Source organism: Salminus brasiliensis, chromosome 10 (assembly GCF_030463535.1).
Source record: "Salminus brasiliensis chromosome 10, fSalBra1.hap2, whole genome shotgun sequence".
Classification (NCBI taxonomy): Eukaryota; Metazoa; Chordata; class Actinopteri; order Characiformes; family Bryconidae; genus Salminus; species Salminus brasiliensis.
The window spans coordinates 39,252,751-39,275,796 of NC_132887.1; the positions used below are offsets into that span (position 1 = coordinate 39,252,751).

Sequence of the window (23,046 nt, forward strand, 5' to 3'; positions counted from 1 at the left end):
AACGAGAGAGCAGCCTTTCCTCCATTCACACAGGCTGATGCCCTGTGTACAGTCACAACAGTGGTTTGAAAGTGAGTCAGAACAAAAGGATTTTGGTCTGGCTGACATCCAAAAGCCTGAGCTCTCTTCCCAGACAGAGCCAATCTCACCTCATCTCAACTGGAGTTCTACTCTAATTATCGGCCTGCATGTTCCCCGGCACCCTACCCACGACCCACCTGCCTGCAGAGCACATCAGCAGCTGAAGGGAGCCTCAGCTCAGAGAACTGAAGCTGTTCAGGTCCGCCTCTAGTCAGTAAAGACAGTGAGAGGACAGTCGCACAGAAATCTATTACTGCTTATACACTGTAGGGCCCGGATAGCATCATACTAGTCCACACCAGCTTAGGCATACGGCCCTTGTTCTTGAGATATCAGCATACCACCCTATGCTCATGTGAGGTGACCTAATGACGCAGCTATTCACTGACTGATTGTATGTTTGCGCTGCTTTTGCGCCACATCATCCTTTGTTCCTTAACACCCCCATCCCCGGCACTTTCACACACACACACACACACACACACACACACACTGGCACAGTCCTACAACCTATCTGAAAGAGACTGTATCTAGAACAGTAGAACCTGTTTAAATTCAGTATAGCCAATCACAAGACTTACATCACTCTTAAACATACAGTATCTAGAACAGTAACCTGTTTAAATTTAGTATAGCCAATAACAAGACTTACATCAGTCTTAAACATACAGTATCTAGAACAGTAACCTGTTTAAATTTAGTATAGCCAATAACAAGACTTACATCAGTCTTAAACATATGGTATCTAGAACAGTAACCTGTTTAAATTTAGTATAGCCAATAACAAGACTAACATCACTCTTAAACATACAGTATCTAGAACAGTAACCTGTTTAAATTCAGTATAGCCAATAACAAGACTAACATCACTCTTAAACATACAGTATCTAGAACAGTAACCTGTTTAAATTTAGTATAGCCAATAACAAGACTTACATCAGTCTTAAACATATGGTATCTAGAACAGTAACCTGTTTAAATTTAGTATAGCCAATAACAAGACTTACATCAGTCTTAAACATACAGTATCTAGAACAGTAACCTGTTTAAATTTAGTATAGCCAATAACAAGACTTACATCAGTCTTAAACATATGGTATCTAGAACAGTAACCTGTTTAAATTTAGAATAGTCAATAACAATACTTACATCAGTCTTGAACATACAGTATCTAGAACAGTAATATTTAAATTTAACATAGCTAATCACAGGACCTACATCAGTCTTACACATATGGTATCTAGAACTGTAACATGTTTACATTTAGATGAGCCAATCACAATACTTAATCTTAAACATACAGTATCTAGAACAATAACCTGTTTAAATTTAGTATAGCCAATCACAATACTTATATCAGTCTTAAACATACAGTATCTAGAACAGTAACATGTTTACAATTAGCACAGCTAATCACAAGACTTTACAGTATCTAGAACAGTAACCTGTATAAATTTAGCATAGCCTATTACAATACTTATATAGGGGTTAAAGAGATATTATCTAGAACAGTAATAGTAAATCATGTCAAAATTCATTACAAATGTTTTTGCACAAAACCCCCAAGCAGACCACAAAGGGAAAAAAAATTTAAACGTTAAAAAAACATCATGAAGACAATCATGGCATGGAACCACCTCTCATGCCCGTGCTCCCTCAGCTGGACGCTTTAGGTTCCTTCGGGTTCTCCAATGCACTTTCTTACATGTGCAATGTAAAGAAGATTGATTTGATAGCCCTACCTTTCTGTAGACCAGCATGTTAGGAGAGTCGTCCGTCTCTCCATTGCTGGTCTGGCCGAAGCTGTTGGTCTGCGCCATGATCCAGAGCAACTGCACAACAGCTTCTCCAAAAAGACAGCCGCTAAAGCTGGAGAGAAGAGAGGAGCCACTTACACTCAAGCATGATGTTCAACTGCTGACCGTCCCTCACGATCGGCTGGGACGTGGGGTGGCTGAAATTTGTACGTTTGGTTTGGACAGGAGTTATGAGACTTATGTAGCCCACCAATTACAATGGTGCTAGAGGCCTTAATCATCCCTAATACATCACAGACTCACCTCAGACGGTGTTGAGTTGCTAAGCAGTCTCTAAAAGTATGAGCAGACCTTTTCTACTATATATATGTAGAAATATATATACTTTTCTACTATATACTTTTCTACTATATATATATATATATATAGTAGAAAAGGTCTGCTCATACTTTTAGAGACTGCTTAGCAACTCAACACCGTCTGATGATGACTCAACACCGAACTATGATATTCGATGGCAACACTATATATATATATATAGTGTTGCCATCGAATATCATAATTTGCTAAGGATGTGTGATATACTGAAGATTGATATATCACATGCATATTAATGGAAAAGCTTCACTATCATGATCACACCAATATTACAAACACCAATCAGCCATAACATTAAAACCACTGCTACGTGAAATGAATAACACTGATCTGGTTCCAATGGCACCTGTCAAAGGGTGGGATATATTAGGTAGTGAACAAATGAACAGTCAGTAAGAATCTCAGCCACTCCGACAACAACCCAACTGTGACGGCTGACTGGGTCAGAACATCTCCAAAACATCCTGCCCGGTATGCAGTGGTCAGTACCTACCAAAAGTACTCTAAGGAAGGACAACCGTTGAACTGGTGACAGGGTCACGTGGGCCCGAGTCTCAATAATTGATGTCATTTTTGATGGCCTCACTTCCATAAGACTCATGACTTACAGGACTGCTTACAGATCTGCTTGGCGCCAGATACCACAGCAGGACACCTTCAGAGGTCTTGTGGAGCCTATGCCTCAGTGGGTTAGAGCGGGTTTGGTGGCACAAGGGGGACCTACACAACATTAGGCAGGTGGTTTTAATGTTAGGGTTTTTTAATCAGGTTTCAATATTAATTAACATTAAAATGAAAATGATTGATCAGAGTTGACAAGACAAGCATGTTCACCATTAGTGTTGGACACAGATGGAATTTGGCCTGTGTCTTTAACCCATCCATGCAGTGGACGCGGTGCGGTGGGTAGCCACCCGGGGAGCAGAGAGGGCGAAGTGCCTTGCTCAAGGGCCCTACAGTGGCAGCTTGCCAAGCCCAGGTATCGAACCCACAACCCTGTCATCACTAACCTGATGCTCTTCCACTGAACCACCACTGCGCCAACAACCAGAAATAGTTGATTATGGTTGAATTATGGCTCTGTTTATCATATGAGGATTATATACAGTTACATTTTCAGCTTATCTGAGGTGTGCATCATTTCTGAGGCACCTACAAAGGCAGCCTTTACTGCAGGTATGAGGCTTTCCTCTGCTTTCTCCAGTCCAACATCTCAGCTGACTTCAGCCCAGCTTTAAACATCACCTGGCCGAGCCTACAGCAGTGATGTGAAGGCTTTCAGTGGGAAAGCGCCATGCCCATATTCCTGCAACCTGTTCCATCCAGGTTCATCAGTACCCACATCATTGAGGCAGCCTGGCTCCTCCAACAAAGGGCACAGGCTAGCCAATTCGGTTATAACACAGGCTGCTGAAGAAAGACAAATCCGAAGTCACAGTCATATCAGTCACAGTACGTGCTGTAATTATTTTGCTGGACGAGCCGAACTTGGCTTCGTTTTTTTTTAATTTTCCAGTCCACCTTAAATTTGGCAGCAGCCACGTTAAGCCGCCTGTAGCGAGCTCCAGCCTCCAAAAGGCGACCGCCGCACCGCTTAAGGTGGACCGGACAGATAGAATAAGACGCTGGCCAATAAGGAGCCAACTTCAGCCTCGTCCATAGCAACACTCAACAAGGGGCATAAGCAGCGATATCGTGTCGTTTGGGGTTGTTAAATAAACACAATTTATCACAAAAATATCATTTTATATCCATATTTAGGGTCCAATTGAGCTAGAATAGCTATTAGCTAGCTCCCTCAGCATCAACCGCGACCGTTGCAGCCACGAGCCGTTAACCGAATCCTAACGTTTGTCCACAAACCTGACACACCGCCACAGCCGCAAAATAAAGAAATAAAAATACAGAAAACGACCTAAAAAGAGATTAAAACCTGTCTTGTGTTCATCCTTACCTCAGACACGGCCGTCTCCGTGAGGTGAACTTAGAGAAGGCGACCAAAAATAGTGTCCGCTACCAGGCTGGGAGAAGCCGAGATGATTCATTTGAAAATTCGTTAGCCAGCTAGCGCGCGCTCTCCCCCCCCCCCTCTCTATCTATCTCAACGCCAGCGATGAAGGACTCGCGAACGAATCGGTTCTTTTGAACTGGTTCTTTATCCAGTAAATCGCTTGAACCGAGTCATAGATTTTTTTCTTGTGTTTTTTTTTTTACAATGTTAAAGAGTATTTATAGGGCTTAATATAAAATAAAAAAAAAACATTAAAGTTATTAAAGTTAAGGATTGAAATAAAGTTAACATGAAGCATTGAAATGAACGCTGTTAATACTTTATTAATACTGATAGCTTGCTAACAAACACAGAAAATTAGAAAATGACACCAAATGATGATGTTTGAGACACTGTTCATTGGAGATTTTGCCCTAAAATAATGGTTTTGAGCCGTTTATGGTGGAGGGATACATGCAGGGTGCATTGCAACAAATAGTCCCTAAAGAAAAACTTGTGTATTCATATTATTCATATATATATATATATATATATATATATATGTGTGTGTGTGTGTGTGTGTGTGTGTGTGTTTGCTCATTTTTTTTTGCTTCACAACAAAATTAAATAACTCTGTTTTAGCTCAGTCTGCTTTTGGAATGACGCACAATGCAAGGCAGCCAATCAGAACATAGCTCATTTACATGCATCACTCATATCAATCAAAATACAGTAAAAAATAAACTACTTAGGTTGATTCTAACGAGTTAAATTTACTAGTTTTTTTAGCCCTAAAATAAATGTTTTGGGCCATTCATGGTGGAGGGACACATGCAGGGTGCATTGCAACAAATAGGCCCTAAAGAAAAAAACAGTATATATATAATTATATATATATATATATATATATATATATATATATATAATTTTTCTATGATTCGTACGCGACTCTTGTGCAAGAATTTGAATCTGAATCAGTTCAGTGAATAAAAGTGAAGCATGGGATTCACTCGCTCATTATAAATATATGAATCAATAGACTGAAGGGGAAGAAAGTGAGCAGAGGTGAAAATCAGACTTACTCTACATTTATGAATCAGTGAACTGTTGGTTGGAACGATCGACTGAACCGTTGAAAAGGGACGGTTTGAAAGAATCGGCTCGATGAACTGAATCGAACTCAACATCGCTTCTCAAGGCGGGAAGGAGGGCTTGATGAAGGACGCGAGCCAACACAACCAATCCCGTGCACCCGTGCAAGAAGAGAGAGAGAGAGAGAGAGAGAGAGAGAGAGAGGCTGAGACTCATAAACCGCAATGATAAGCATGCGTCGTCACTGGGGGACAGTGGCATTGTATTGGACCCAGCAAATGCACAAATCGTAAAATATTGATCCTGCACAAATGCAATGCACTGCAAGACCTGCACGAGGCCTGCGGTGCAACCTGCTCTCGTGCAAGCATTTTTCACCCTGCATGCATTTGACCATGCATTAACCCATCACGCTGTCCGGTGGGTGGTGTTTACCATGCCTTAGGTTTGGAGCACGAGTCAGGGGAGCACAGGAAGGGGTCTAAGCCAGACTCACGCAGGCCCCTGTGTCATGCTGTCTGGGCACTTGGGCCTTAAGAGTAGGGCAAGCGACTGGTCCAGTTTTTTAGACACACATTAAGTCTGAGTAGGAGTATATGGACAGGGTTTCCAATAAAGTGGCCAGTGTCATATATGTGCTTTGAAAAGAAGCCTCACGCTATAAACACGTATATACTGATGTTTATAGAACCTCCATATGGTAAGAATTTGGAAAGGCCAGTGTTTGGAAGTAGAAGGTAGGTGTTTCCAATAAAGCGGCCAGTGAGTGTCCAGTATTATATATGTGCTTTGTAAAGAAGCTGCACTCTATATGCATTTATATTAATATTTCTATTATTTCTATTATCTTACTAGATATTATAATGATAGGCCCACTGTTTAGCCCTGTTAGGGCCCTGTCAATTCATTCCAATATGGATTTAAAAAGGAATTTCACCAGATTTTCAAATCTTGTGTATAATTGAATAAAGGTGAGCTCTATTGAAAAAACTTAAAATGAGCAAAATGAAATGTTTCATTCTGGAGAAACTTGCCGAGTCAGAACTGTTCAAAGTGGCTGTGAATGGAACCAGACGTCTGATGAGTCTAATGCCTCTGACACAAGCCCTCTCACAGGAAGTTATTGCACCTATTGGTCGTGAATATGCAGCCTGATGACTGAGACACTGCTTTAGCAGAGTGTATGGTAGTTTTGAGAAGATCTTGCTCTAAAATATTTATAAGGATATAAAATATAAATGTATATAATAATTAAAAGGAGTTTTTGGCAGCAGCCAATCAAAACAGAGCTCATTCACATGTGTCTATCTTAACAGTACAGTAACAAACACAGCCTGGTTGATTCTAAGGGGTAAAGAAAAGTTTGGTAAGTTGAATAAAATGAGGGTCAAAAGGTCAGTTTTGACTTCAGGTTTCAGAGTGGGTGGGGCCAAACGGCTGGTGACATCACAAAAAAACTGCTTTGAAAAACAGCTGCTTTTACAGTTGTATATGGACAGGGGAGTGAATCGGAGTAGCAGTAGCAGTGTTTACATACCACATCAAAGTGTATGGGAATATTGCTGGCTGGATAAATCTGACTGGACGCACCTATCTGACCCCAGGACCACTCTGGTGCAGCGGCGCCCTCATCTGTCCATTCCTGGAAGTGCTTCTCCACTAAAAGGGCCCGGTTACTGCTTTTGAAGAAGTTGGCTTTGTGTTCACCTCCTGTTTTTTTGAGCTGCACACCCCACAGCTGCAGTCAGATGATGTCATGCGAGCAAAACAGGATTGCATCACAAGGAGCTCGAACCTGAGCTAACGCTGGATCAGAACAGAGACACTGCTGTAGGCGAGACTTCAGAAGCACTCGTATTAGTCCTCTTGGGGGACTGACTCCCCTCCAGCAGCCAAAACATCTGGATCTATAATCTTTTGCTTTAATTCTGAGGGAATATTTTCTGCTCCACTCCGGTAAATCCTGCGTAAGACAGCCTCCTCTGGCACTTTAGTAGAAACTCTTTCAGGTAGGTTTCCAATAAAGTGGCCACTGAGTTGGAGAACAATGTAAGCGTTTCTAATAAAATGGCCAGTGAGTAGAAGGTGAGTAAAAGTGTTATTAATAATGTGGCCAGTGAGTAGAAGTTTGAGGTAGGTGTTTCCAATAAAATGGCCAGTAGGTGGATGTGTAAGGGTGCTGTTTTTTATTAGAGGTATTATTATTATCTTTTATTAGAGGTATTATTATTATCTTTTATTAGAGATATTCTTTGAATTATTGGTCTATTCTAACTAGCTAAGGTTTTTCTTGGGTAAATAGCAAAGCACTTTGTAAGTCACTCTGGATGAGAGCGTCTGCTAAATGCAGTAAATGTAAATGTAATGTAAATGTATAAGGTATGTGTTTCCAATAAAGTGGCCACTGAGTTGAAGTACAATGTAGGTGTTTCTAATAAAATGGCCATTGAGTAACAGGGGAGTGAAAGTGTTATTAATAACGTGGCCAGTGAGTAAAAGTATGAAGTAGGTGTTTCCAATAAATTGGTCAATGAGTGGAAATACAAAGTCGGGGTTCCTAATAAAGTGGCCAACGTTTGGAAATGCATGGTACCTGTTTTAGGCAGTAAATAAAGCATCAGTGGTGTTTCCAATAAAGTGGCCAATGAGTGGAAGTAGGGCTTCCTAACAAAGTGGCCAGCAAGTGGAAGCACGAGGGTGGTGTTTTTTAATAAGGGAGGTGTTTCTAATAAAATGGCCATCGACTAAACGGGGAGTGGAAGTATCACTAATACAGTGGACAGTGCATTGGAGTATGAGGTAGGTGTTTCCAATAAAATGGCCAATGAGTGGAAGTACAAAGTAGGGGTTCCTAATAAAGTGACCAGCAAGTGGAAGCATAAGGGTGGTGTTTGTAGTCAGGTAGGTGTTTCTAATAAAGTGGCCAATGTTTGGAAACTGGTAGGTGTGGTAGGCAGTAATTGAAAGTGCATGGTTGGTGTTTCTAATAAAGTGGCCAGCGATTAAAAGTACGAGGTATTTTAATGAGGCGTGTAAGTGCCTATTGTTCCAATAATAACACCGTTATTACAGGCTTTATTATTAAGGCTAACCCACATAAACAACACAGTGCGTTGTCCAATCGGTGCGCACCGGAGGCGGGACTTAGCGAAAAGCTACGCACTCATTGGCCAATTCACCTGTCGATCACATCCAACTTGCTGTGGTCGAAAAACGAGACTGAAGAAGATGAGAGAGGACCAACATGTAGGAGCGAACGGGGCGATCAGTTTCTCCCACATCTTTAATAACGTTTGCTGTTTTACTGTGACAGCGCAATAAACCGTTTAAATAAAGCCGTTTAAATGAGTTTAGCTCGCTGGACGAGCGGCAGCGCAGAGTTTTAGTGGAGCTCCCTGTAGCAGCACTGCTAACGTTACTTGTTGCTGTAGGGAAGAGCCGTTGGACTGGACGGGCACACGAAGAAAGATGGTTTCGTGGATCGTATCTCGGGTTGTTGTGTAAGTAAAGTGCAAAATCGTAAGGAAAGTATTTATTCCGTTGCCCTTTTACAGTGTTCATGTTTCATTTATGTGATTAAAAGCTGTGGCTGGCTAGCGGCGGAGCTAACAGCCAGCAGACGAAGTTGAAGTTGGGCGCTTATTCGAATTTTCCGGTCCACCTTAAATAGAGCCGCAGCCCCCAGTCTGTCGCCTGCACGCGAACCCTACTCCCAGTACGGAGCTGCTGCAGTTTTTAAGGTGGAACGGAAAAATGGGAAAACTTTTCTTATTTTTAAATTTCCTGGATTGTGGTGAAGAAAAGCTTAGCTAATGTGTGTGATTTGTGTTTTGTATATTCTGAAAAAGATCCTGTATTAAATGTACGTGGTTCTGATATACCCTCACTGAGCACTTTATTAGGAACACTCTTCCAATTCATTGCAATTCATTTATCCATTATCTGATCAGCTAACCGTGTGGCAGCAGTGCAGTGTGCACAGTCACATAGCAGATAGGATATGTTCGGAAACATGAGAGAGGCCAAAGTAGAGTGGTCAGACTGGTCAGGAGCTATGGTAGCAGACAAGCATCTCAGAAGTGGACGGGCTGCAACAGGAAAAGACCACGGCGGGTACGCTGACCCTACTGTCAGCCAAGCACAGAAAGCTGAGGCTGCAGTGGACCCAAACTGCCGTCCAGGTCGGTGGAGGTGGTGGTGTAGTGGTGTTTGGGGAAATGTTATCTTGGCATACTGTGGGCCATTTATGCCCAAATGGATCCGTCATCTCTGGAATGCCACATCGGGTTCGAAGATTGTTGCTGACCATGTGCATCCCTTGCTGACCACAGTTTGTTTACTTCCAGCAAATGTCATCGCAACATGACGAGGAGTTCAGTGTCCACCTCACCGGATCTGAATTGTGGGAGATAAGGCACTATTATCAACACGGTCCAGTGTTTCCAACATCTTGTGGAATCCATTCAACGAAGATCCGAGGCTATTTTCGAAACAAGGGGAAACTCTACCTGTTATCATTGCGTAGTGCTACGTCAGCATGCTAGCTACGGATCCAGTGATACAGTACAATGCACAAATACAGCACATTCACATTGCCACTCCATCTTACAGAAGATCCAATCAATCAGATTACTGACAAATCTGATTTTCAGCAGGTCTGGGATTATTGAGTGCATGTAAACACACTCAGCGCTGCTCCTATTCTCAGATTCTCAGATCTTGCTGAACTGGTATCCTGTTGAGGTAATTCATACTGACAGCTTCACCAGATTCACCCGAGGCTTCTCCATAAACCAGCAGCTGTCATTGTCACCTTTTCCTGACCGCGGCGCAGATCGGCGTCAACGTGTTCCCACTGTACACCAGAGTACAGGACAATTCGCACGCGTGTCAAAGTACAGTGACCTCTACAAACAGGGCCGTCAGCACTTTTCGACTAGTCTAGTGTGTGTGTGTGAGTGTGTGAATGTGTCGCCTGGCCGGCTTCCCAGGGAGGAACCTCCACTCTTCCTGTACATGTGTGTGTAATGGTAGGTGTGTCGTCCCTCGGTCTTGAGGGTCCAGGAAGCTGTGCACTTCATCCAGGCTAATTATGGCCTCAAGGATCATTGGTTAACAAACGTATCTGAGATAAGAAATCCGACGTCTCTGACAGTTCTCCCTACTTATAGGGAGTATACAGTATAATTGAACTGATTGTTTAATATTTATACTGTCAAAGTTTTCCGTCTGTGGTCAGCAGAGTAAAAGTCTAACCAGACCTGTAACCTTCAGCCGGCTATGGAAACAGTGCTCACTGACAAGCTCTGTATCTCTCTCGCTCTCTCTCTCTCTTGCTCTCTCTCTCTCTCTAGGAGTATAATGACTAATGCATGACTGCCTGCATTGTGCCTCTACTGTTTAACCTTTTGTTGCGTTCCTGTCCAGCAGCTACTTTTAGCCGAGCATCATCTGCCTCGCACTTAGCTGGGAGACATGCAGCTCTGTTTTTGATTATTTCTGGGCACAGAGAAGTCTTTTGTCCAAGTTCGGAATCAGCAGTTTGGTGTAGTTAGCACAAGCTCTGTTTTTTTAAACTGGGATAAACCCAGAAAAGTTTGTGGACACCCCTTCTAATGAATGATGTCAGTTGCTTGATGATCAGTCCTCAATCCTCAGTGCTTCATTGGAGTAAATCCAGTGAGCTGCTGGTGGAGCTGGACAAATCCATACAGTGGATTACATTTAGACTGGAGTTGATGGAGAAAGTGAGCACCCATCCTTCTGCCAGTGTTCCAACAGCCACAACACATTTAATTTGACCAGGGGTGCCCAAACTTTTGCATAAGACTGTATAAGACATAAGACTGTCTGTAGAGGGACACATGTTAGCCAAACAGCTGAAAGATTAGACACCGGCCTGCTTATCAGTGTTTTTGGATGGAGTAGAGATGTTTCAGGGTGGAGAAACTATTATGCAACGAGTGGAAATATTCCACACACACACACACACACACACACACACACACACAGAATACCATAGACGGTATCAGGCAGCCCTGTCGTTTCCATAGTTACATGAAAATTTACTGCGGTGAAAGCAGTCAGGCTCTCAAGCAAAGGCCATGCCGTTCCCATAAATTCCCGCCATTCCCAACAAGTGCAGTGAGCTCTTCAGCACCTTCTGGAGAACTATTTTCTTTAACTTTCTTCTGCCTCCAGTTCTGGCTTAGAAGCTGCTACGTTAAAAAAATACAGTACTGGGATCCTGGGTGGTGCAGCCGTCTAGGCTTAGCTGGGTTTGCTCTGTCTGGATGTGTCGGATGACCTTCTCTCCTTCCCCATTACTCAGTGCAGTGCTAATCAGTGCAGGCGTCCGTGGCGGTTAGTGTTCTCCTCTGAGCGTCCTGAGCTCCAAAGGTATTTTTTTAGCAACAGTTAAAAAATCTGTGACTCAGAAGAAGCATGAAGTCTGTGACTCTTAGCACTGCTAGCATGAAGTCAGGGGGATTCTGCATGTTTGATCTTAGCTGTGAGTGTGTCTACCTGTAATTAACTCTATATAATATTAGAATGAACGCTAATAAACATAAAGTCAGTGGTCAGTGAGAGTGTCTACCTGTAATTAACTCTATATAATATTAGAATGAACGCTAATAAACATAAAGTCAGTGGTCAGTGAGAGTGTCTACCTGTAATTAACTCTATATAACATTAGAATAAACCCTAATAAACATAAAGTCAGTGATCAGTGAGAGTGTCTACCTGTAATTAACTCTATATAACATTAGAATAAACCAAAATAAACATAAAGTCAGTGGTCAGTGAGAGTGTCTACCTGTAATTAACTCTATATAACATTAGAATAAACCCAAATAAACATAAAGTCAGTGGTCAGTGAGAGTGTCTACCTGTAATTAACTCTATATAACATTAAAATAAACTCAAATAAACATAGTCAGTGGTCAGTGAGAGTGTCTACCTGTAATTAACTCTATATAACATTAGGATAAACTCAAATAAACCCACTGTAAAAAGGAGATGCTTACGTAGTACATGCTATCTCTCTAAGTGTGTGTGTGTGTGTGTGTGTGTGTGTGTGTTTCAGCCTTGTGTTCGGGACACTCTATCCAGCGTACTACTCCTACAAAGCGGTCAGGACCAAGAATGTAAAAGAATACGTGAGTACACTGAGCACCGGCCGCTGTTTACACCACACTGCATTCATTTGACCGGACTTCAGCCTGCACTTTCATTTGGATGTCAAGGAAGGACAGAAATTACACCACCCACCTAATAGTGGGAATTACCACCCTTGGCTGGGATGACAGTAGCGAGATGTCGTGGTATGGACTCTATCAGGGTGACGGAAGGTGTCCATTAAAGAGGTTAACTGCTCCATTGTTGCTCTGTACCACTTGCTGAAGTTGTCGATCCCCTCTGGTATCAATGGTCTGTGGGTCACCACTGTTATGCCATTGGGAGGCTCTCAGTGAGTGAGAAGTCCATTCTCCATACGGCAGCTCTAGAACATCCCACAAAGGTAGTCATTTCCAAAACACTACCAGCCTTTTATCACGCCAGATCACATCCTCCGCCCATGATGATGGTTTAGCACTGTGCTACAACTGACTGGTGTGCTCGCTTGTTTATACCTGCCTGTGTCAAGCAGGTATAAACAACCTCTGTACACATGGCATCTGAGGCGTTCTGGGCTGAGTTAATCCCAGACCAGGGGTGGTCATAATATTCTGATATGACTGTGACTGTGGCACTGGGCAAAGGGTGGTAGCACCTCGGAAAACGCTAACGCTGCCAGTGGCATAACAGTGGTGACCAACGGACCATTGATGCCAGAGGGGAACGGCGACTTCATTGAGGGGTACAGAGCGGTCGACACTCCACTGTGGAGCAGCTGACCTCTATACTGAACACCTTCCAGCACCCTAATACAGTCAATACCACGACGTCTCGCTAGTGTCATCCCTGGCCTGTGGTGTGTATTGTGCTGACTCAGCATTCCAGTGTCCAGTGCAGAGGAAGTTAGAGGGCTTTGCCATTCTTCCCTGTGGACTCATAAAGGCAGAAAGCCGACCACAGCCCAGTAAACTGAGACAGAGGAGTTCAGCAACTCTATCTGTTCCGTGCCATGGCTTTACCCTCCTTCCTTTTCTCATTTCCTTTTTCCCTGTGTGTGTGTGTGTGTGTGTGACTGTGTGTGTGTTGTGTTGTGTGTGTTTCACAGGTGCGGTGGATGATGTATTGGATCGTGTTTGCACTTTACACTGTAGTGGAGACCATCACAGACCTTTCCTTGGCGTGGTGAGACAGCCACACACACACACACACTATCATTCCAGAGAACACACACTTCTACTGCCCCACAGCTCAATGCTGGGGGGGCTTTATACCTCTCTAGTCCACACCTTGCATTAGGTAGCATGGTGCCAATAGGTTCACCATGTTTATCTGCTGCAGAGTGTCCTATTCTATTTGATAGGGTGTCCACAAACATTTGGACATATAGTATATATGGACTACATTCGTAGAGGCTCATATGATGTTATAAGTCACTGTGACCAAACCAGTTCTGCGCCACATGATGTGCTCAGCAAACCCCCCCACCCCCCACCCTCCAGGAGCTGCAGTCGTTTTTCAGCGCTTCACCCCTCGGCTATAACAGTTTTCTCTGTGTTCGCAGGTTCCCGTTGTACTACGAGCTGAAAGTGGCTTTTGTTATCTGGCTGCTGTCGCCGTACACCAGAGGAGCCAGCCTGATATACAGAAAGTTCCTGCACCCCCTGCTGGCCTCCAGAGAAAGGGTACGCAGACCCAGTCAGCTCTACCCATGTGCTGATCTTTCCATCCTGATTGTTTGGATACAGTGGCATGCACAAGTTTGGGGGTTACAGCTTCTTTTACAGTGAGTAGAAGATAAACTGAGCTCCAGAAGGCTCAGAAACAGAAGAGGAAAGGAGCACCATGCAAGAATTTGGGCACCTCTAAAGATATGAGCTCATGGCAAGCTATTACAAAGGTCTCAGGTCTTAATTAGCTGCTTAGGGCTGTGGCTTTTCCATAAGCATTGTTATTAAAGGCAGAGGGATGCAAATTTCAAAGCTTTATAAAAACGTCCCTGTCCGTCAGTTTCGCCATTCAGAGAATTTCCTGTAGACTGGGATTTCTGCCACTGCTGGTAGACCCGTATTACCGTATGTTCTTTGGCACGCCCTAATGCAATTCCTCCTTTTAGCCAATCACTGCTTTACGACCCATTTTCCACACATCCTACGAGACACCCACTGCATCACACCTCCTCTTCTCAATCTATGCAGTCACACAGCCGCAGCCATCAACTTTGACTCGTCAAACCTTATCCCAGCAATCAGCAGCTATGAGCTCCTCTAAACAGCTGCCGATCACTCTGAACATTAAACTAGTTGAAGGCCACAAAGCCTTTCTAGTTTCTATGCAGTGTTTCCTCAGGTCGTTATGTAATTAAGAAATGACAGGTAATAACAGGTCAAGTTGAGGTCTGGAAGACCAAGAAACCCTTCAGAGAGAACTGCTCATAGGACTGCAAGAAAGCAAGCAAGACCTACAGGACACTGGAGTGGTGGTGCACTGTTCTACTATGCAGCGATATTCGCACAAGTATGATCTTTACGGAAGAGTTGTGAGAAAAAACCTTCATCAGATAATTTCAAAGGAACATCTAAAGTAGGGATGCACCGATCCGATCCATACATGAACTTTGCGTATCGAGCTGGATTGCTCGCTGATAATTGATGATGATATTATCATCAATTATAATTGGTAATGGTTGAGGGCACTCTCGATTAACCCTGGGTTATGAAGCCTAGAATACCGGCGGTGTGAGAATCGGGTTCCATGATTGGATCTGTGCTTTGAATCTGATCCGATACCCGATCCAACTAATTTTGTTAGTATTGGGACCGATATCCGATCCTAGTATCAGATCGATGCATCCCTAATCTTACCAAGCCTGGTGCGTTTTGGAATCAAGTCCCGTAAGGGAAATAAGGCTATTTTTTTGGCCGCAATGACCAAAGACATGGAGGAAAAAGGGTGCTGACTAATGAGAAGAACACCTCTCCAACTGTTAAGCACAGCTGTGTTGCAGCCAGTGGCACAGGGAATATTTCACTGGTAGAAGAAAGGAATTAAATACCAGCAAATTCTGGAAGCAAACTTCACACCACCTCTAAAAAACAAGCAGCAGATGAAGAGAGAGAGGATTGCTTCTGCAGCAGGACAATGACGCCTCAACGTCCACAATGAACAACATCAAGAGGTGGAAGCTGGATGTTTTGTCATGGCCTTCACAGCCCTGACCTGTGGACAGACCTCAGAAGAGCAGTGCAGCAAGACAACCCACAGAACCTTGCCTGAAAAGACTGAAGGTGATGCCTGATGGGTGCTTGCTGTGTTTCCTTACAGGAGATAGACGATTATATCGTTCAGGCCAAAGAGAGGAGTTACGAGACGATGGTGAACTTCGGCAGGCAAGGCCTCACTATCGCTGCTACCGCTGCTGTCTCTGCTGCTGTCAAGGTAACACACACACACACACACTTACTCACGCATACATACACAAATTACATGTAAACAGACACATTCAAATACGCAAGCTAACTGACGCATACCCCCTCTCGCATGCCTTTGCACACTCACAAATATGCGCACATAAACAAACGTGGGTTTATGCTGCTGTCACGGACACTTATCCTTGAAATAGGGGGCTGTGGGAATAGGGGGCTCTCATAACTGAGAAATCTGACATTGCGAAAGTCCCTTCAACTACAACTGCAAATGTTTGGACTACATGTTCTTCTTTAGACTTCAACAGGAGATGCTATGCTAGCACTGTTAACAAACACTAGACTTAGACAGTCACCAGACTCATTGGAAACATGCATCCAAAAATGGTGGGGCAGCAATTTTGAGTTTTGGCCTAAATGTAAATGTAAGTAAGGTGTATCCATGCTGCTTGCAGAGCTCTTGGGTACATATCTAAGCAGTTGGATTTGTTGCAATATGATGAGGTGACAGTCCGAGTGCAGTAGGACTGGGTATGACCATTGATTCCCAGATCGATTCCAACTCACAAGGTCCCAATTCAATTCGATTTGATTCGATTCAATTCAATATCGATTCATTTCGATATGTTTTGTTTGAATTTTTTTGATACAAGGAACCCTCAGCCTAACATGATTAAAAAGATAGTGTTCAAATACTTTTAAAAATACAGCGTTTTTATGAACTCTTTGAGTTTGTGGCTTGCCGTAGTGCTAGGATAAAAAAATGATTCAGTGTACCTTGACTCTGCCAAGCAAACGCCAACAGGTGGACTTTTGAGAGCTGCCTGTGAGGCTAAATTGAGTGTGCATCAACTTGGTTGATTCCACAGCACGGGTCATATTCACAGCGTTGTCCGTCCTGATAGCTGGACCTTTGTTTGCAAACTCTCGCTCTTGTATCTTGCTTTGGACAGTAGTTCAGCTAGATCACCTAGATCAGCTAGATCAGCTAGATCACCATTCGTCGTCCATATAGTGAGTCGTAATTGTTAAGGAATGAATCCATTGCTCTGGATGTCCAGCTATCATAGGAAAGGTAACTCTCAAGGAAACTTGCAATGCAAGGGGGCGGGGGTTGGGGGTTTGTGGTGAGTATGCTAATTTTAAAGACTGGTCTGATGCTTATACAAATCCATATCGAATCATTTATATGAAGAACGATTTGAATTGAAAAATGCAATGTTAGCATCCGGGTTAAGTGATTGACTTTTTTAAGTCTTTGTCATGTGATTTTTTTTTGCTGAACTACTTCTTAATAACAAACTAATTTTTCTTTTAAGAATGAACAGTGCTAGTCTATCTTCTTAAAGGGCAAACTGGACCATAGACAGTTCTGGATAAGTGCTTGGCTGGATGAGGCGGACAACACCAGCTAGTTTGGCTGTAAATAAACTGGAATCAGTAATAAAAATGTCAGAATTGATATAGGAAAAAAGGCCGAATATACAACATTTTATATTATTTATTTTTTTATGATCATTTTGTGTTTAAGTTAATCTAGTGTTGCAGATTTTAATAAAAATCATAGTACTGAGTGGCACAACTGTCTAAGTGGGTTAGATCCCCCCACTATCACTCAGGGCGTCTGATAGCTGATCTAACAGAACAGAACTAGTGATTAGTGTTCTCCTCCAAGCGTGTTGAGCCTTAGTGATGTTGGGTTAGCAGTAGTTTGAAAAGACTTTGCACTGTTAATGGGGGAGTCGTGGCCAGTGGGTGGAAAAAATTGGGGGAAAACATCAGATTGAATCATTCTAAGATCAGGGATTGACACTCTTAGTGTAAACGTAACCAGCGTCCAGCAGTATTTTGCCCTCATTTCACGTTGACCTTTGCTGCTGAGAGTGCTTTCTGAAAATTAGCAGCACGTTAGCATTTCTATTGTTTTTTTCTGTTCTATTTTTTGCTTTTTACAACTGCTTCTCCTTTTTTCTACCTCTTCTTCTTCTCTCTCTCCTCTCTATGCGCTAGACTAACCACATGACTACCTGACTAAAGGTGGTGGTGGAGCTGCAGGTAACGCCTCGTTTCTTTCCCTTCTGCTTGATGTCGTCACTGTCAGAAAGGAAACCCCGGCTGAAATCTCTGAAATCCCGTCTTTGAGGAGGTTTTTCATCTTTATTGTTTATTCTGTAAAGCTTTTGAACCTATTCGTTTCTATTGGACACCATATACACCAATCGGCCATAACATTAGCACCACCTGCCTGATATTGAGTGAGGCCCCCTTGTGCCACCACAGCCGATCTGACCATTCGAGGCCTGGACTACATAAGACCTCTGAAGATGTCCTGTGGTATCTTGACACTTTTAGACACCACCAGTAGATCCTGTAAGTCCTGTAAGTTGAGAGGTGGGGCCTCAATGAGCATCACTGAGCCTTAGGTGCCCTTGCTGCCCTTTTGGTAGGTACTGACCACTGCATAATAGGCAGGAACACCCCACAAGACCTGCCTAATGTTTTGGAGACGTTCTGACCCAGTTGTCTAGAACATCACAGTGTGGTTCTTGTCAGAGTGTCTCAGATTCTTACGCTTGTCCATGTGTGCTGCTTTTAACACCTTCATCTCCTTCAAGATCTGACTGCTGCCTAATATATCCACCTCTTGACAGGAGCCGATGAAGAGCAGATGAAGCAGATGAAGATTATCAGGGTTTTCTGCATCTGTCAGTGGTGCTAATGTTATGGCTGACCGGTAGAACGAATAACAGATGGTCGAAAAGGTTCAAGGTTTGAGCTGACAGTGAGGATATGCACTCATTCAAAGATAGATAACTGGTCATTGTAGAGTACTAGCTTGTGCTTAGGACTTCAGGCCGATGTATGCTTCACCGTCGGGTCTATGGCGCAGCCTGTGCAAGTGGCAAAGGCTGTGGTGAGCGTTTAGACCAAAACACTAGTCTGGCAAAGGGGTGAGGGGGGGTCGCATTGACTCTATTGGTGTATTTCAAACAACGGTTGCAGCGTCTGAAACTGAGAGTTGGGGCAAAGTAGCTGTTGTTTACTTTTACTAATAAATAACTAACTTCTGCAACAAAAGGTAGAGAAGACGCCAGAGGAGGGGAGGTGGTCCGTCCGGCCATTGAACCGAGGCAGAAGGAGGGTGAATTTTCAGTGCCTGTCCGGCTACCGAGAGACACGAACGAGGAAATGCTGGTAGATTTGATGATATGGTTTGTCATACACTCTTAAACATGAAGGTGCTGTAGTGTGATGCCGTGGAAGAAGCACTTTTGGTTTCATAAAGAACATTTTTGTTAGTTATAGAGATGTGTGAATGTGAAGAACCTTTAAAAGATGTAAAGGTTCTTTATCAGTTCATAGATCACATCTCTGTTACTAAAATAGGTCTTAAAGGAACCTAAAGTGGTTCTTCTATGGCATACCTCAAGGAACCGTTTGTGGCACCGTTATTTTTTAGAGTGTATGCAGCCATTTATCTCATATCAGGGTGTCACACAAGCCATGATCCAGTTCGTCCAGCTGAATATGAAGGTGGTGGTGCAGGCGGAAATACGATGCTGCCAACAGTGGGCCATGGGGTGCACATCAGGTTACGGCGTAGACTCAACGCAGAAGCATAAACTGGCTCTCCAGGTCTGAACTAGGTTAGCCTCACGGATTTTAGTTGTAGCGTCACACGTTTAGTTTCAAGGGAAGAGAAAAAAAAACTGTGGCTGCCGTGTTTAACACACAGCTGAAAATCACTGGTAAATGTGACACTGTTTCCACAGGGACAGGGGGCCATTAGCGAGCGTCTGCGGAGCTTCAGTATTCCTGACATCACACAGGTTCCTTCTGACCAATCAGCCTTTGCCAGATCTCTCCAACGGGCCGGTCAGAACTCAGACCCCAGCACGGAGGGCTCCGGTAGGTTTGCCATCACAGTGAGGTCATGCTGTTTCACACTAAGCACACTCTGATTGGCCACCATGATGGATTCATGTCAAAACTCAGTTTTTGGCTTAGAATTAAACTGTCTGTCCTGCATTGTGTCTAATTTACGAATCAGTCTGAGTTAAAACACTCCTTATAACTTCATTGTGAGTGGGCGGGGCTAAATCCAAATGTTTTGTCAGCTAATGAATACTTTCAGCTACTTTAAACTGCATCCACAGCAGCTTGTCTAGTCCCTGTAGAGAAGTACTGCCAATAGAATAGGACTCTCTGGAGAAGATCAACATGATGAACTTATTGGCAACATGCTGCCTAATGCCAGGCATGGGCTATAGAGGGGGTATAAAGCCCCCCAGCATTGAGCTGTGGAGATGATGAGTTGAGATGATGATGAGGGATGAGTTGAGGAATTGAGGATTAGGTGGAGTGGTGATCATCATCAAATCCTCACAGCAGTGCTCCTAAAATCAAGTAGAAAGCCTTCTGTAGGCCAACAAAAGCAGGATAAACTCCTTTTTAATACCCTTGAGCAGGTGTCCCAATACTTTTGTCAATTTATTAAATGCAATTGCCTTGGTTTTCATGGCACAAAATCATGAAATGGGCCCCTTAAAATAAATCACATTTATTTTGAAAGTTGAGAGCTTGCCAGTTCTGACCAGTTTCTGACCAATTGAAGAAACAGCCATCCTGGATTTCCAGCACTTTATGATGGTCTGATTAGATAATAAGACCAGGATCAGTTATTGTGTTTGTCACAGTCTGATGGGTTTTAATCCACCCTTCTGTATTTCTGCTCCTACAGAGTATTACCCATATAAACAGGAAGAGGAAGGGCATGAAGAGGAAGTCGATGGAGCATTTTTGGAAGATGAGTCATCGCTGCCGAAGGGTCTGCGCAGATCACAGAGTGTGAAGATCAGCCGCGCCAAAGCAGTGCGCAAAGAGGTCTGTATATCAGTGCACATGTATGTCAAATGAGCTCAGTTCTGATTGGCTGTGTCTCATTTAAAAAGTACATGTAAGTGGGAGGGGCTGAACTGTGTGTGTGTGTGTATGTGTGTTTATACAGCCTCGCTACGGCTCACTGAAGATGAAAACCAGAAGGAGGCCCATGATCACTTCCAGCACATTTGAGCAGCCTTGATCAGCATCCCAGACGATCCTCTGAGTGGACAGGCCTGGTCATTCTGTAGCATGCTCCAGTGACGCTGCCAAATGCACAGCCTCCATCATACTGCAACACTCTAGAGCGTGTTACAGTATGACCAGCCTATGTCATCCCATAATACACACCACAGAAGCCTTTATACATTGTGCCTCCTAGGAGCCTCAGCAGCAAGAAAGTACCAGTAGCATCAGAGAGCAGCAGTGGTCATCCTGCTACACACCACAAAAGCGTCTACATGAACAGTGATAGCCATGCTGTACCATCCCTAAGAGGAGCCTTTGGAGGCACAGCTTTGGTCATTCTGCAGCCAAACCCAGGATGTCCGTTCCTTCAGTTTAAGCAGACCTGATCGTCCTGTACTGCCACTTCATTCATAAACCAAAGAGGGACCATTGCAACCAGCCTCGGTCATCCTGTAACACATACTATAAAAGCCTCTATTAGCCAGGTCATCCTTTAATTACACACACGCACCTCTAATCATCCTATAACACAAAAATCTAGGAACAACCCTGGTCATCCTGTAACACACAGAAGCCTCTGTAAGAACAGCACAGTCGTCCTGTAACACACAGAAGCCTCTGTAAGAACAGCACAGTCGTCCTGTAACACACAGAAGCCTCTCTATGAAATGCCAGGTCATCCTGTAACACACAAAAGCCTCTGTATGAACAGCACAGTCATCCTGTAACACACAGACTCCTCTGTATGAACAGCACAGTCATTATGTAACAGAAACCTCTGTATGAACAGCACAGTCATCCTGTAACACACAGGAGCCTCTGTATGAAAAGCAGTCATCCTGTAACACACAGAATCATCTGTATAAACAGCACAGTCATCCTGTAACACACAGAAACATCTGTATGAACAGCACAGTCATTATGTAACAGAAACCTCTGTATGAACAGCACAGTCATCCTGTAACACACAGAATCATCTGTATGAACAGCACAGTCATCCTGTAACACAGGCCAAAGTAAGGCACTGAACACTACGGTGCAGACTTAAACACCAATAGGACAGTACTTCCTAATTGCGCCCCCTTGTGGAAAGCCGTTAGCCTGCTTAGTGTGAGCAAGCAGCTGTGTCTGAAACCCTGTCCTCCATCATACATTCAAACACACCACTGCAGAATGGCAGTAACCCCATATATGGACAAAAGTATTGGGACACCTGCTCATTCATTGTTTCTTCTGAAATATTAGGGTATTAAAAAAAAGTTAATACTGCTTTTGTTGGAGTAGCTCTCTCTACTGTCCAGGGAAGAAGACTTTCTGCTAGTTTTTGGAGGAGCACAGCTGTGAGGATTTGATTGCATTCGGCGAAAAGAGCTAGAGCTTCTGCTCACATCACTGAAAATGCACTGTCAGCTGGCTTTAGCTTTCTGGAGGACTGACTGTGTGAGTGTGTGAAAGCGAGAGGGTGTGAGGTTCTCTTGTGCCTCTTGTTTACACTTTAAATATTTTCTAAGCCTCGTTAATCCTTGGACTTTCCAGAGCCCCCATCGGACGTCTTGCACTAGATTGTAGAAGGTTGCTATCTTCAAATCCGTGTAGCGTCTGGGTTTGGAGATGCAGTGCTTTTGCTTCTGATTTAGCCTTTTATTAAACCCCACTTTTGAACTGAGCGTGAGCTGCAGCTTGCTTACTGACTCATACACATACACAACGTGTCCAAAAGTTTATGGACACCTGCTCATCCTCAGTTTCTTCTGAAATCAAGGGTGCTCATAGGGCTTTTCCCCAACTTTGTTGCAGGGACAGCCTCTACTCTTCGGGGAAGGCCGGAGTCTAGATGTTGGGACGCTGCTGTGAGGATTTGATTGCATGCAGCCAGATTAGAGAGCATCAGTGAGGGCAGGTGTTGGTAGTGGAGGCTACTCATCCCAACTCATTTCAGATGTTAAATGGAACTCCATCACTTCAGCAGTATAAACAGTTCCACTGTTTATACTGCTCCAGTACCCTTTGCTGGGGGGATTTATACCACATGCATTCTAACATTGCTGTAAGGATTTGATTGCATTCACCTACAGTAAGGTCAGATACTGGTATTGAAGGCCACACTAACTGATCCCAGATATTGGATGTAGCTCCA

General features: G+C 43.5%; 2 protein-coding genes across 2 annotated transcripts in view; one reads left to right on the top strand and one right to left on the bottom strand.

Annotated features, from left to right (window-relative positions):
- rgs7a (regulator of G protein signaling 7a) overlaps positions 1 to 4,269 on the bottom strand; it is a 55,127-nt gene extending 50,858 nt beyond the window's left edge. The window contains exons 1-2 of the mRNA XM_072690070.1: positions 4,171 to 4,269; positions 1,824 to 1,950 (exon numbers count right to left, since the gene is read on the bottom strand). Of these exons, the coding sequence (XP_072546171.1) occupies positions 1,824 to 1,901 (78 nt within the window). The 5' untranslated portion in view covers positions 1,902 to 1,950; positions 4,171 to 4,269. The remainder of the gene's footprint in view (positions 1 to 1,823; positions 1,951 to 4,170) is intronic.
- Positions 4,270 to 8,528: 4,259 nt separating this feature from the next.
- reep3a (receptor accessory protein 3a) lies at positions 8,529 to 22,576 on the top strand. Its single transcript, XM_072690071.1, has 8 exons — positions 8,529 to 8,798; positions 12,386 to 12,458; positions 13,523 to 13,599; positions 13,979 to 14,099; positions 15,739 to 15,852; positions 19,613 to 19,748; positions 20,581 to 20,723; positions 20,848 to 22,576. The coding sequence occupies exons 1-8, from the start codon at positions 8,767 to 8,769 to the stop codon at positions 20,920 to 20,922; spliced, it is 771 nt and encodes a 256-aa protein (XP_072546172.1). The 5' UTR covers positions 8,529 to 8,766; the 3' UTR covers positions 20,923 to 22,576.
- Positions 22,577 to 23,046: the final 470 nt, after the last annotated feature.